Below are 14,648 nucleotides of genomic sequence, written 5' to 3'. Positions count from 1 at the left end.
TGTGTTACGTTACAGCGTTATTCTAAAATTGATTAAATATCTTTTCCCTAAATCTACACACAATACACCGTAATGACAAAGTGGAAAAAAAATATATTTTTTTTGCAGTGGGGCAAAAAAGTATTTTGTCAGCCACAAATTGTGCAAGTTCTCCCATTTAAAAAGATGAGAGATGCCTGTGATTTTCATCATAGGTACACTTCAACTATGACAGACAAAATGAGAAAAAAAAATCCAGAAAATCACATTGTAGGATTTTTTATTAATTTATTTGCAAATTATGATGGAAAATAAGTATTTGGTCACCTACAAACAAGCAAGATTTCTGGCTCTCACAGACCTGTAACTTCTTTAAGAGGCTCCTCAGCCTCCACTCCACTGTTGGAAATTGTTTATCAGTATAAAAGACACCTGTCCACAACCTTCAACAGTCACACTCCAAACTCCACTATGGCAAAGACCAAAGAGCTGTGCAAACATTTCTACCAACCTGTTTTTGCTTTGTCATTATGGGTTATTGTGTGTAGATTGAGGAAATATATTTTTCTTTCAATTGTAGAGTAAGGCTGTAATGTAACAAAATGTGGAAAAGGTAAAGTGGTCTGAATACTTCCTGAATGCACTGTTAATCTCAGCTCTGTTAAGTACACTCAAGAAAAATGATTTTTATTGATCTCAGTGATGCAGTAGTAACATTAAAATAGGGTTGGTTATATGCCTCATCAACATTAGACAGTTATACAGTAACAAGGGGTGATGTGTAATAATGCAACAAATGTGTTTGTTTTTTTAGAAAGTTTCTTTGGGCCCATCAGGTGAGCTTCTGAACACTCTTACACAGGAATATTCTTGCAAATCAAATGTTTTTTCTCAAATGCTTCGTAAACAACAGATGTAGACTAACAATGAGATGCTTACAGTACCAGTAATACACACCTACTCATTCCAGGGTTTTTCTTTATTTTTACTGTTTTCAACATTGTACAATAATGTTGTAACCAAATAATTGTTAAACAAATCAAAATATATTTTATATTTGAGATTCTTCAAAGTAGCCACCCTTTGCCTTGATGACAGCTTTGCACACTCTGACAGAGGTTGAGAGGATGATGTTGAGGGAGAAGTTGTTGAACTGACAACAAACTACCAGGTCTCTGACCTCTATAGGCTGCCTCGTCGTTGGTGATCAGGCCTACCACTGTCATGACATCAGCGATCTTGATGATGGTGTTGTAGTCATGCAAGCAGTCGTGGGTGAATAGGGACGGCAGGTGGGGCCTAAGCACACACTGCCCCAGTGTTGATGGTCAGCATGGAGGATGCGTTGTTATCTACCCTCACCACCTGAAGTCGGCCCATCAGGAAGTTCAGGATCCAGTTGCAGAGGGAGGTGTCCCAAGATCTTGAGCTTCGTGATGAGCTTGGAGAGGACTATGGTGTTGAATGCTGAGCTGTAGTCAATGAACAGAATTCTTACTTACAGTGGGGAGAACAAGTATTTGATACACTGCTGATTTTGCAGGTTTTCCTACTTACAAAGCATGTAGAGGTCTGTAATTTTTATCATAGGTACACTTCAACTGTGAGTGGAATCTAAAACGAAAATCACATTGTATGATTTTTAAGTCATTCATTTGCATTTTATTGCATGACATAAGTATTTGATCACCTACCAACCAGTAAGAATTCCAGCTCTCACGATTGTAGACCTGCACAACGCTGGGATGGGCTACAGGACAATAGGCAAGCAGCTTGGTGAGAAGGCAACAACTGTTGGTGCAATTATTAGAAAATGGAAGAAGTTCAAGATGACGGTCAATCACCCTCGGTCTGGGGCTCCATGCAAGATCTCACCTCGTGGACCATCAATGATCATGAGGAAGGTGAGGGATCAGCCCAGAACTACACGGCAGGACCTGGTCAATGACCTGAAGAGAGCTGGGACCACAGTCTCAAAGAGAACCATTAGTAACACACTACGCCGTTATGGATTAAAATCCTGCAGCGCACGCAAGGTCGCTCTGCTCAAGCCAGCGCATGTCCAGGCCCGTCTGAAGTTTGCTAATGACCATCTGGATGATCCAGAGGAAGAATCGGAGAAGGTCATGTTGTCTGATGGGACAGAAATAGAGCTTTTTGGTCTAAACTACACTCGCCGTGTTTGGAGGAAGAAGAAGGATGAGTACAACCCCAAGAGCACCATCCCAACCGTGAAGCATGGAGGTGGAAACATCATTCTTTGGGGATGCTTTTCTGCAAAGTGGACAGGACGACTGCACCGTATTGAGGGGAGGTGGATGGGGCTGCGTATCGCGAGATCTTGGCAAACTACCCCCTTCCCTACGTAAGAGCATTGAAGATGGGTCGTGGCTGGGTCTTCCAGCATGACAATGAACCGAACACACAGCCAGGGCTACTAAGGAGTGATTCCGTAAGAAGCATCTCAAGGTCGAGGAGTGGCCTAGCCAGTCTCCAGACCTGAACCCAATAGAAAATCTTTGGAGGGAGCTGAAAGTCCCTATTGCCCAGCAACAGCCCCAAAACCTGAAGTATCTGGAGAAGGTTTGTATGGAGGAGTGGGCCAAAATCCCTGCTGCAGTGTGTGCAAACCTGGTCAAGAACTACAGGAAACGTATGATCTCTGTAATTGCAAACAAAGGTTTCTGTACCAAATATTAAGTTATGGTTTTCTGATGTATCAAATACTTATGTCATGCAATAAAATGCTAATTAATTACTTAAAAATCATACAATGTGATTTTCTGGATTTTTGTTTGAGATTCCGTCTCTCACAGTTGAAGTGTACCTATGATCGAAATTACAGACCTCTACATGCTTTGTAAGTAGGAAAAGCCTGCAAAATCTGCAGTGTATCAAATACTTGTTCTCCCCATTTTAGGTATTCCTTTTGTCCAATTGGCTGAGTGCAGTGAGGAGTGCTATAGAGATTGCGTCATCTGTGGATCTTTTGTGGCAGTATGTGAATTGGAGTGGGTGTCACGCCTTGGTCTTAGTATTTTGTGTTTTCGTTAATTAGTTGGTCAGGCCAGGGTGTGACATGGGTTTATGTTGTTGTATTTCGTAGTGTTTTTTTTTTTGTTATTCGGGTTCGCGGCTGAGTAGGGGTGTTGCATAGGTTTGGCTGCCTGAGGCGGTTCTCAATCAGAGTCAGGTGATTCTCGTTGTCTCTGATTGGGAACCGTATTTAGGTAGCCTGGGTTTCACTTTGTATTTCGTGGGTGATTGTTCCTGTCTCTGTGTAGTGTTCACCAGATAGGCTGTAATAGGTTTCACGTTCCGTTTTGTTGTTTTGTATTTGTCTCAGTATTTTCTTGTATCGTTATTTGTTTCATTAAAAAACATGAGTAACCAACACGCTGCATTTCGGTCCAACTCTCTTGCGACAAACGAAGAACGCCGTTACAGTGGGTCCAGGGTGTCTGGGATGATAGCATTGATGTGAGCTATGACCAGCCTTTCAAAGCATTTCATAGCTATAGATGTGAGTGCTATTGGGCGGTAGTCTTTTATGCAGGTTACCTTTGTATTCTCGGGCATGGGGACTATTACGGTCTGCTTGAAACTAGTTGCTATTACAGATCGGGCCATGAATAGGTTGAAAATGTCAGTGAAGACACTAGTCACCTCGTCAGTGCATGTTCTGAGTATGCATTCTGTGTATGGTATCCCGTCTGGCCTCACAGCATTGTGAATGTGAAGCTGTTTAAAGGTTGTTCCGATGATAATAACAACTCACATCAGCTATGGAGAGCAAGATCACACATTCGTCCGGAACAGCTGGTGTTCTCATGTGTGGTTCAGTTTTGCTTGCCTCGAAGCGAGCATAGAAGGCATTTAGCTCGTCAGGTAGACTCGCAGCTTACGGCTGGGTTTCCTTTTGTAATCTGTGTTAGTTTGCAAGTCCTGCCACATCTGTCGAATATCAGAGCTTTCGTAGTAGGATTCAATCTTAGTCCTGTATTGACGCTTAGCCTGTTTGATGGCTAATCGGAGGTCTTGGTGGTTTTTCTTAAATGTTTCTGGATTAGTGTCCCGCTCCTGTGGGGACGATGTCGTCGATGCACTTTTTGATGAAGCCGGTGACTGATGTGATAAACTCCTCAATGTTATCGGATTAATCCCGGGACATATTCCAGTCTGTGCTAGCGAAACAGTCCAGTATCTTAGCATCCACTTTATCGGACCACTTCCGTATTGAGTGTGTTACTGGTATTTCCTGTTTGAGTTTTTGCTTGTAAGTAGGAAGGAGAATAATATAGTTATGGTCTGATTTGCCAAATGCAGGATGAGAGAGGGCCTTGTATGTGTTTCTGTGTGTGGAATAAAAGTAGTGTCGCCTCATTTATAGGTGACATGCTGGTAGAAATGAGGTAGAACGAATTTCAGTTTCCTTGCATTAAAATCACTGGCCACAAGAAATGTAACCTCTGGTTGTGTATTTTGTTGTTTGCTGATGGCTCCATACAACCCGTTGATTGTGATCTTGGTGCTAGCATCCGTTTGTGGTGGTAAATAGACAGCTACAGAAAATATAGATGAAAACTTTCTTGGTAAATAGCATGGACTGCAGATTGTGCACCAGAACATTGTACACCAGCTGTTGTTAACAAAGAGACACACTCCTCCCTTCTTATCCGAGTCTGCCGTCCGGTCTTGACAATAAATAGAAAAACCATGGATATCATACATGTCCTCGTTCTGACACTACACTGAGAAACATAGAATGATTTTTTCATGTCCCTTTAATATGATATTCTTAAATAAAGCTCATCTAGTTTGTTCAACAGTGATTGCATGTTCGCCAAAATGTGTCTAGAACATTATCTTATATTCTGAGAACATGCCAACCATCTTCTGTGTAAGTTTGGTGGGACGTTGATGAAATATTTGCTTAACCCACAGAAAACTGGACACATGAATGTGCTTGCTATGTTCTAATGATACGTGTCTAGAACATTAATATTTAATATTCTGAGAAAATGTTAGTTATGTTTGACATTAAAGGAATGGTCTCTTGGAAACAGTCCTTGCACGTCACTGGGTCATTCCTATTGAAACGTTAGGTTAAGACCTAATGAGACTCTTAAGGGAACTCCTCTAAACTAGTTTGTTGTTATCTGGTTTACCTTTTAAGATCGAAATACACACTTTAGAGGCAATTGTTATGCTTTCATGACATTATGGTCATTTTTTTGATTAACTGTTTATATAAGTATAATAATGTGACCAAGCACATTTTAATGTGTGTGAATCCAAGAAGTAGAGGAAACCAAAACCCGTACAAACCAAACATGACAACCCATCAGCATCAAGGGCACTCATTTCCCTACACTGTGCACAACTTTTAACCAAAGCCCTACAGTATGAGCCCTGTTCAAAAGTAGTGCACTATGAAGGGAATTGGGTGCCATTTGGGTCGACGCCAACCAGTTTTACAGAGCCTCGGTTCCATTTACTAATCACCATGTTTATATCTGTCTCCACTGGCTGAATTGAATTGTCTGGCCCTGCAAAGCCTTCTGTGAATGGCTAGCCCTCTGCTTTTATTCATGTCTAGATGGGTGTAGAATGATGGATACCAATTTCAATGGATGGTTGGATACATAGATGGGTAGCGGATTAATTTATTCTTTTGTTTATTGATGCTGATGGGTTGTCATGTTTGGTTTGTATGGGTTTCAGATTCCTCTACCTCTCTGATTTACACACACTAAATTGTGCTTGGTCCCTTTCTTATACGTATGCAGATAGTGATGCTCCTACTCTCACTCTCTCTCTCTCCTTTTCACCTATTCTTATCTCTATCTTTTCACTATTCTTTCTCTCTCCTCCTTTTCACTTATCTTCCTCATCCCTTACTTCCTGTCTCCATGTCTCTCTTGCGCTCTCCTTTTTATGTTCAACCTTGTCAAACAACTGCTATGTCCAATGTTATTCGGTGTGCAGCATGGGAGTCTGTGTTGAGTGACAATGTTTGCAATATTTGCGAACACTTTGTGTGATGTCACCTGCAATGTCAAGGAGGCCTTTTCTACATAGTGTACAAAGTGCCCTGGCCCTGAATGATTGTGTGCCAGGACAGTTTCACAGGCTGGTAGACAACAGGTCTACATGTCTGTGCCTTATTTCTCTGCCGTAATATAAAGGAAGTGAGGGGAGGTTGGGGCGACAGGGGAAGTTGCTCACAACGCAGAACCACAGCAGCCCCTGCCGGTGTATTTGGGAACAACAGCTCAGCCAGCAGCCTGGAGTAGATACAATGGGTTGGGTTGTCGATGATGAATGTAGATGGGCAAAGACACATAAACCCATAGACACACACGCACACACACTAACCCAAAAACCTAACCTTAACCCTAACCCTAGCTCCTAAACCTAATTCTAACCTTAAACACCCTAGAAATAGCATTTGACCTTGTAGGGACTTACAAAATGTCCCCAGTTGGTCAAATTTTTGTTAGTTTACTATTCTTGTGTGGACTACCATGTAAGTAGTTGAAATGCTACCATGTGCTCCAGGTTTTGTCACAGTGGAGGGCTGAAGTTCTGTTCAGAGGTATGGTCCGTTTTGTAAGGCCCAGTGCGGGCGCAGAAGGCCATGCCATATGGCCTTAGCCCATCGCTTTTGCTCACTGCAGAGAATAGTGGGGGATCAAATTCTCTCACCTTCTGTCTGTTCCTCTCTCCATCACTTCTCATTCACCCCTCTCCTTCGATCCCCACTTCCTCATATCCCTCTAACTTCATCCCTCATGCATTTCTCTCATCCTTCAGTTTTCTGTCTGTCTCTCTGATTCCTCTCACAGCCATTGCCTGTTTATCTCCCTGCATGCTTTCTTTCTTTCTCTCCACTCCTCCTCTCTACCATCCATCCTTATCGAAAAGGATGAAAGCCATATTGGGCAACTGAGAACTGTGAGACATTGAGGCTCAGCAGCATCTTTGTGCCTGCATAGCTGTGCTCCGAGACGGGGGGCGAATTCACATGGTTCCTCCTCCTCCTATGCCTGCCTCCCTAAGAGAGGGATATTTAAACCCCCCTCCCTCCCCTTAGGGGAGAGAGAGAGACAGGGAGATGATCAGACTAGGGGAGGCTTTACAAAAAAAACAGGCACTCTCCAAGACACCCGCAGGTTCTTGCCGGTTATCTTTCCCTCAGTTGCATCATGACTGGCAAAAGACGCCCCTGGTGTTAAAAAACGGTGAGCCAGATGGAGAGGAGGATGAAAACGTACAGTATAAGCCACCTAGGCCGTATCTGTAGAATTGGCCATACTTTCTTTCTCTTGAAAAGGGGGAGGGAGTGAGAAGGGGAGAGTTCTTCCCTCCATCGTAGAGCTCTCAAATTATTTATATTTTACTGTGATCCCCGCTCTTTTTCAAACATCTCTGTTACTTATTTACCCCTTCCTTTCTTTTTTCTGTCTCTAATTTCTTCCCGTTGTCCTTCTTTTTTTCCAATCCTGTTTTTTCCACTCCTCTCCCCTTCACTTGTCCTCACCCTCCTCCCTCTTCCTTATTCCCCCATCCCTTACTTTCTATCTCCGAGTCGCTTATTTTCTCTACCCCTCCTCCTCACTACTCACCCTCCCTCCCTCTTCCATTTTTCCCTCTCTGTTGCTTTCTATCTCTAACTCTCTTCTTTCCTCGACTCCCCCTCACTCTCTCATTCTCCTTCCCTTTCTTTCTCTCTCTTTGATCAGGAGCCAACCCTCTGTTCCCCCCCTCCTGCATTATGGCACCCTCCCTTACTCTCTCAGCCAGTTAAAAATGATCGCCGCTCTGTAGCCCTGCACCGCTTCCAGGCTCTTGAATCGATAGCATGGTTATTTTTGTGCTGCTCCTGGCAGTCAACTGACTGTGTGTGTGTGTGTGTGTGTGTGTGTGTGTGTGTGTGTGTGTGTGTGTGCAGTGTTCTGCCAGAATGTGAACAGATGAAATGACAGCCTACTGTGCGTTATGCCGTTGTGTAGACCTGCACATTGTTCATATATTAGGGGCCACCAGAGGCCTGTAAGAGACAGTCTAGCTCCTGTCCAGTGGGACACAAAATGTGGGCTCCAGGTATCCTTGTGATGTCACACATGGTGATGACATATTGTTTTGTGGTTTGCATTTCCAGTCTGTGTTCCTGAGCTACAAGCCTATACAGTATTTGTAGTTGAATCAACATGACAATAGAGATACTGTTTTGTATATACAGTAGCCTAAGTTTACATGTCCCATAGTGCCGTAGGCCTAGAGATGGTGGTATAGTTCTGTGCATTGTACAAGAGCTACCTCTCCTATGTATAAACGCTGCACTAATAAGAAATACATAAAGACACACAAAGAAATACGTTATGGATGCATAAGCTTGTATATAGGAAATCATAATGTATTACGTGGAGAGTCTAGATGGATGATTCATTTAATAATCTGACCATAACCTTAACCTTTGCTCTCTCTGCAGTGTAACAATGACTACGTCCCAGTGTGTGGCTCCAACAATGAGAACTACCAGAATGAGTGTTATCTACGCAGGGACGCCTGCAAGCAGCAGTCTGAAGTGCTGGTGGTGTCAGAGGGCTCTTGTCCTGTCGGTATGTAGCATCTCAAGGATGGATTTATACTGCACATGTTCATTTGCATGCATACACACACACACACACACACACACACACACACACACACACACACACACACACAAAGCTAGGGAGAATTATTGCCACTGAGCCACTTTTCAAGGCACAATAGAGTTCAGCAAAAGGGACTTTCCTAAAGCATTGTCACACATGCCTATTACTTATAAGGGCTTTGTTAACCTTTTGTGTGTAGGGGGCAGTATTTTAATTTTTGGCTAAAAAACGTACCCATTTGACACTGCCTATTTCTCAGCCCCACAAACTAGAATATGCATATAATTGTCAGATTAGGATATAAAACACTAAAGTTTCCAAAACTGTAAAAACATTGTCTGTGAGTATAACAGAACTGATATTTTTTTTTATTTTACCTTTATTTAACCAGGCAAGTCAGTTAAGAACAAATTCTTATTTTCAATGACGGCCTAGGAACAGTTGGTTAATTGCCTGTTCAGGGGCAGAACGACAGATTTGTAGCTTGTCAGCTCGGGGGTTTGCACTTGCAACCTTCCGGTTACTAGTCCAACGCTCTAACCACTAGGCTATCGAATATATATTTTAAAAACAACTTGAGGAATGATTATAAAAAACATTTGACATGTTTCTGTGGACATTATGGATATTATTTGGAATATACGTCTGCGTTGTCGTGACCGCTCTTTCCTGTGGATTTCTGAACGTAGCGCGACAATATTTTGGGTATAAAAATCATCTTTATGGAACAAAAGGAACATTTGTTGTGTAACTGGGAGTCTTGTGAGCGAGATCAAAGGTAAACAATTTTTTTGATTGCTTTTCTGATTTTCTTTACCTAGCTACTTAATGCTTAGTATACATAATGCTATGTTATCGATAAACTTACACAAACGCTTGAATTGCTTTCGCTGTAAAGCATAATTTCATAATCTGAGACGACAGGTGGATTAACAAAAGGCTAAACTGTGTTTTGCAATATTGCACTTGTGATTTCATGAATATGAATATTTTTTGTAATATTATTTGACTGTGGCGCTATGCTATTCAGCGGTTGCTGATGACAATTATCCCAGTACCGGGATGGGTAGCGTCAATAAGTTAAATGCCTCACTCAAGAGTTCTTGTGTGCCCAATGTTAAATTTGAAGCAAAAACTCTCTGTAAAGGTCTCTGAAGGAAGTGCCTATAGAAAGTTGGAAAAACTGTTTGAAGCCAATACATTCGCCTGCATTCCATTGTCAAAATATAAAGCCAAACTGACTTCATCCACAGTACTTTAGTCCATCAAAGTTACTATTATAGCATGAAACTTGGAGACGCAGCCAAGCCAAGTCAATCTGCACTTTGTTGGCCGGGTTCAGCATCCACTAAGGTTGCTGGAACTGTGCTGGAAAAGACTGTAGAGAAGAACATATCAGAGCCAGCACAGCATGGTTTAGGTCAGCACCGTAGTGTGAAAAGGGTATGAGACTATTCGTGCCATGTTCACCACTACAGTAATCTGGGATTATCCCACGATTCCTTTATTCCAGATAAGAACCTACAAGCATGTTGAAAGGGTCTAGCATTTAACATCTAGTAAGAGTCGTGTTCATTAGGGTATGCAACAGAAAACGTTTTAAAACATTTTGAGTGGGAAACAAAAATTGGACAATGATTGGACAAGTCCAGGTAGTCCGTCCCTTTTTCAGTCCATTTTCTTCCGTTTGTTGTCTGACCAAAGTGAATCTTTGGCAAGGGGAACATGTTGGCTTCACTCAAAGTTTCACTGGCGGGGTAGAGTAGCACTCTTGGTGTGTCGCTGACTCAGTTAACCTCACTGCCAGCCTGGTCAACTCCACTTAGGGGACTTTAAACACTCATATAGCTCAGCAGTCCAAACCACACTCACAGGGAACACAGTCAGACTTGGAGTCGGAGTGTGTTTGTGGGAGGTTGTGATTTGTTTCGCAAGAAAATACGTCACATTCTCGCCTGACTCACATGGAAGCTCTTAACTCTCTGTAAATTGTTTGTGTGTTTGTGATTTTCTGTGCGTCTGTGTGTGTGTGTGTACATGCGCACGTGTTTGTGTGTCTTTTTGTATGAGAGAATGGCTTTTTCCACGTGATAAGAGGTAATTTCGAGAAACAAGCTTTAGAAAACAAATGGAATGTGGTTGTACTTCGGCAGAACAGGCGTGATAGTGATGAGAATAGGCTGACAGCTCACTCCCCTCCTTCACAGCCAGCCCCCTCATCCCCTCTGTGTTTCTTTCCCTTTATTTCACTCCATTCTTCACTGTCACGTCAAAAGCGTGTGTGGTAAAAATCCATTTAGACACAATTTATGTACCGGCCAGTGACCCTTGGAAGTGATCGTACAAACAAATGACAGGAATAAAAAAGGGAGTACAGAGCACAAGAAAGTTATTACCCTCTGTCGTGATGTCGTTATCGTTAATATGACGACATGCTATTTATCTAATAATTAACTATGTTTATAATTACGTGATTAAATTAATCCTGGAACCATTAACTCAGTAACCTGGGGCACCACGGGAAAAGTTTGTTTATTGAGTGACCGTTTCCCGAATTTCTCTCAAAAAATATCAGAATATCGATTTCATGACAGTCCCTAATTAATTCATTTCCTCATCAGTCTCATTCTGAAAATCGCATAATTTGTAAATCTGCACATACCTGGGTCTCATTAAATCATTCTGTACCACACAAATTTAGTTGATTATTTATTTACCAACAAGCTAAATGATAACATAAAATATACAAACAGTCTAGGTTATTATTTAAAACTTAACACAATCGTCCCTACCTCACCAGGGGTGGCAGGGTAGCGTAGTGGTTAGAGCGTTGGACTAGTAACCAGAAGGTTGCAAGTTCAAACCCCCGAGCCGACAAGGTACAAATCTGTCGTTCTGCTGAACAGGCAGTTAATCCACTGTTCCCAGGCCGTCATTGAAAAAAAGAATGTGTTCTTAACTGACTTGCTTGGTTAAATAAAGGAAAAATTAAAAAAAAACACAATATGACACATGTAACACAAGATGGATATTTAAAGAAAGCGAGAGAGAGAAAGTGCATGAGAGAAAAGCACACTTGCAAACATTTGTAAACTATGCTTAGTTTAACCTGAACACCTTGCCCCGAACTGCAACATTTATGGGTCAGAACTATAATGCATGTATTTATGTGTTGAAGATCTCCGTTGGGTATCTCTTCGTGGGCCGAGTTCCGCTTAGTGGGATTTGGTCGATGCCCTGTACTTTCAATGGCTGAGTCTCCTTCGTTATCGAGTGTAAGTCTCTGATTGTTCACACAATGTCCTTTCTCTTGGTTGTCTATCTCTTTTGACTCGTTCTGTGAGAGTGGTCTTCTTAGGGGGCTAATCAGCTGTGTCGACGTTCCCAGCTTGGGTAGGAGGGCCATGTAGACAACCGATGACTTGAAGAGAATAACCGGTTGGTCCTTCTTGAATTCACCTTCTTAGATTCAGTAATCAATCGTAGCATTGATTGTTAAGGTGTCCCTTTGTCCTCTTCCTCAACTTAGTCTGCAATGTAAATTCTTAACATGTTATATACCCAAGGGTATAAAGGGGCATTCTCATCTTTATGACACACTCTCTGGGTTCCCTGTGGTGTAGGTAGTTACAAGGCAAGGTATCAGAACTTACAATAATCTTGTTTAGACAACTTGAATCACAGTTTGTTAAAAAAAATATATCTTTGATCTGAATATTGTAATGAAAACTCTTCAAGTTACAACATCATCATTTCACTCTCAATGACATCATAAAATCGACCTTCATTTTCATATTCCACCTATCATTGTTACCAACATTTTGGCTGATGACATATAATGTCCCAAATTCCATTTACTGAGGTAGATTCTCCATAAGGCCCACACAGACATTCCAGTCCCAAACACTAAAGGTAAAAAGGATTTGTCTGCTGCCTTAAGATTTCTAATGGGCGTGTGATTTGCACTTTTCGCACCAAAGTACATTCATCTCTAGGAGACAGAACATGTCTCCTTCCTGAGCATTATGACGGCTGCGTGGTCCCATGGTGTTTATACTTGCGTACTATTGTTTGTACAGACGAACGTGGTACCTTCAGACATTTAGAAATTGCTCCCAAGGATGAACCAGACTTGTGGAGGTCTACAATTTTCTTTCTGATGTCTTAGCTGATTTCTTTTGATTTTGCCATGATGTCAAGCAAGGAGGCACTGCTGGAAAAATTACTTGTGTCATGCACAAAGTAGATGTCCTAACTGACTTGCCAAAGCTATAGTTTGTTAACGAGAAATGTGTGTAGTGGTTGAAAAAACAAGTTTTAATGACTCCAACCTAAGTGTATGTAAACTTCCGACTTCAACTGTATATTTAACTAGGCAAGTCAGTTAAGAACAAATTCTTATTTACTATGATGGCCTAGGAACAGTGGGCTAACTGCCTTGTTAAGGGGCAGAAATACAGGTTTTTACCTTGTCAGCTCGGGTATTTCATCTAGCAATCTTTGGTTACTGGCCAACGCTCTAAACACTAGGCTACCTGCCACCCCGAGTGTTGGGCTGGAGAAAAAGCCTGCACACAGGACCTTTCAAGGACTGGTGTTGGACATCCCTGTTGGAAACGAAGCAGTCACAGGAACACAGGAATAGGATGTTTCTTTCCCATTTCCAGTCTACTACCCACTGGGCAGAAACTGGTTAAACCAACGTTGTTTCAACATAAATTGTCAACGTACTGCGACGTGGAATCTATGTGGAAAGTACATTGGATTTGAAAAAAGTCATAAATGTACACTGTTGTTTTGTGGGTGAAATTTCAACCACAGGATTATGTCATATTTACCAATGTTCCATATTGACAAATCTTATAATATCTGTTGAATTTGTAATTTTGAAATAACATCAGAACTTCAACGTAATATCCTCCAAAAGAAAAAAACAATAGACTGAGCAGCACCTCCTACTGATCCATCTAGAGGTACCCGTTTGTCTCCTTTCCAGGGTTGCAAACCCAGCCCGCTTCGCTTTGATATTTGTCACCAATGTGGTATTGTGAGAATGATTGTTGACAAATCTCCACTTAATAGATTCACTGTTGCTATCAAAATGTAGATGTTGGATTCACATCTCCAGCGCATCCAAATATCTAAGTTAAAGAATATGACTAAATCAAATCTAATTGTATTTAAAGTTCAAGTTAAAGTTTGTGTTGGTTTGATTTAGTCCTATTAATTAACTTATGATTAGTTAACAAATGATATGTTGCATTCAGGTCTCGATCTCAACCAAAAATAAAAGTTAAAGATTGGAAATATTCATGCATTGTTCCTTAAATGTTGATATTTGGTTGTGTTGTCAACTAAACACATTTCAATTTTACCCTTGTAATATGTAAATAGTTAAGGCTATTTTACAAACTAATGTAACAATTTTTATTCAACTTTAAAATTAGTTACACATCCTTGGCCACATTTTGAGGTTACTGTAACAATAAATGTTAAAGTAGCATGCGAATGTTGCAGGTCTGTGGAGATCTTCACAATTGGGTTAATAATCTGCACATGATCTGAAACGGCAATGACCACTTGAACCACTGTACTTAAATTATCTTAATTGCAGTCCAGGTAATTTTGGTTGTGCTAGTAGATGAAGTACAGTGATAAGATGAATATCTGTTAAAAAATTATCTAAATTGTACCCCATTTTAACTTTGTTCTTTTAAACGGTTGACAGCACAGTGAAATGATATTGGGAATTCAACACATTTGTGACTGTATTTTTGAGTGGGTGAAAATAGTTTATAATCTCATTGATCCACATATCAACCAAATATTTCCCAATTCTCCACTTTGAAATGATGTGGTGTGCACAGTGGGTAGTTCCTTTCATGGCTTAAATAAGAGCTGTCACTCCATCCTTCATCTGCCTACTCACTCTCTCCATCTTCTTCACTACCTCTAGAGAAAACATCACACAGTGTGATGGATGTATATGGATACCATGCCGATATGTTC

The 14,648-nt window shown here is 41.2% G+C and overlaps 1 protein-coding gene across 1 annotated transcript in view; it reads left to right on the top strand.

Moving 5' to 3' along the window:
• The window catches only part of LOC135547087 (tomoregulin-2-like), a 147,107-nt gene that overhangs the window by 47,639 nt on the left and 84,820 nt on the right, over positions 1-14,648 (top strand). Inside the window, exon 3 of the mRNA XM_064975739.1 lies at positions 8,474-8,603. Coding sequence (XP_064831811.1) covers positions 8,474-8,603 — 130 coding nt within the window. The remainder of the gene's footprint in view (positions 1-8,473; positions 8,604-14,648) is intronic.

This window comes from Oncorhynchus masou, chromosome 10 (assembly GCF_036934945.1).
Source record: "Oncorhynchus masou masou isolate Uvic2021 chromosome 10, UVic_Omas_1.1, whole genome shotgun sequence".
NCBI classification, from domain to species: Eukaryota; Metazoa; Chordata; class Actinopteri; order Salmoniformes; family Salmonidae; genus Oncorhynchus; species Oncorhynchus masou.
This window is presented reverse-complemented; position numbering and strand designations above follow the sequence as displayed.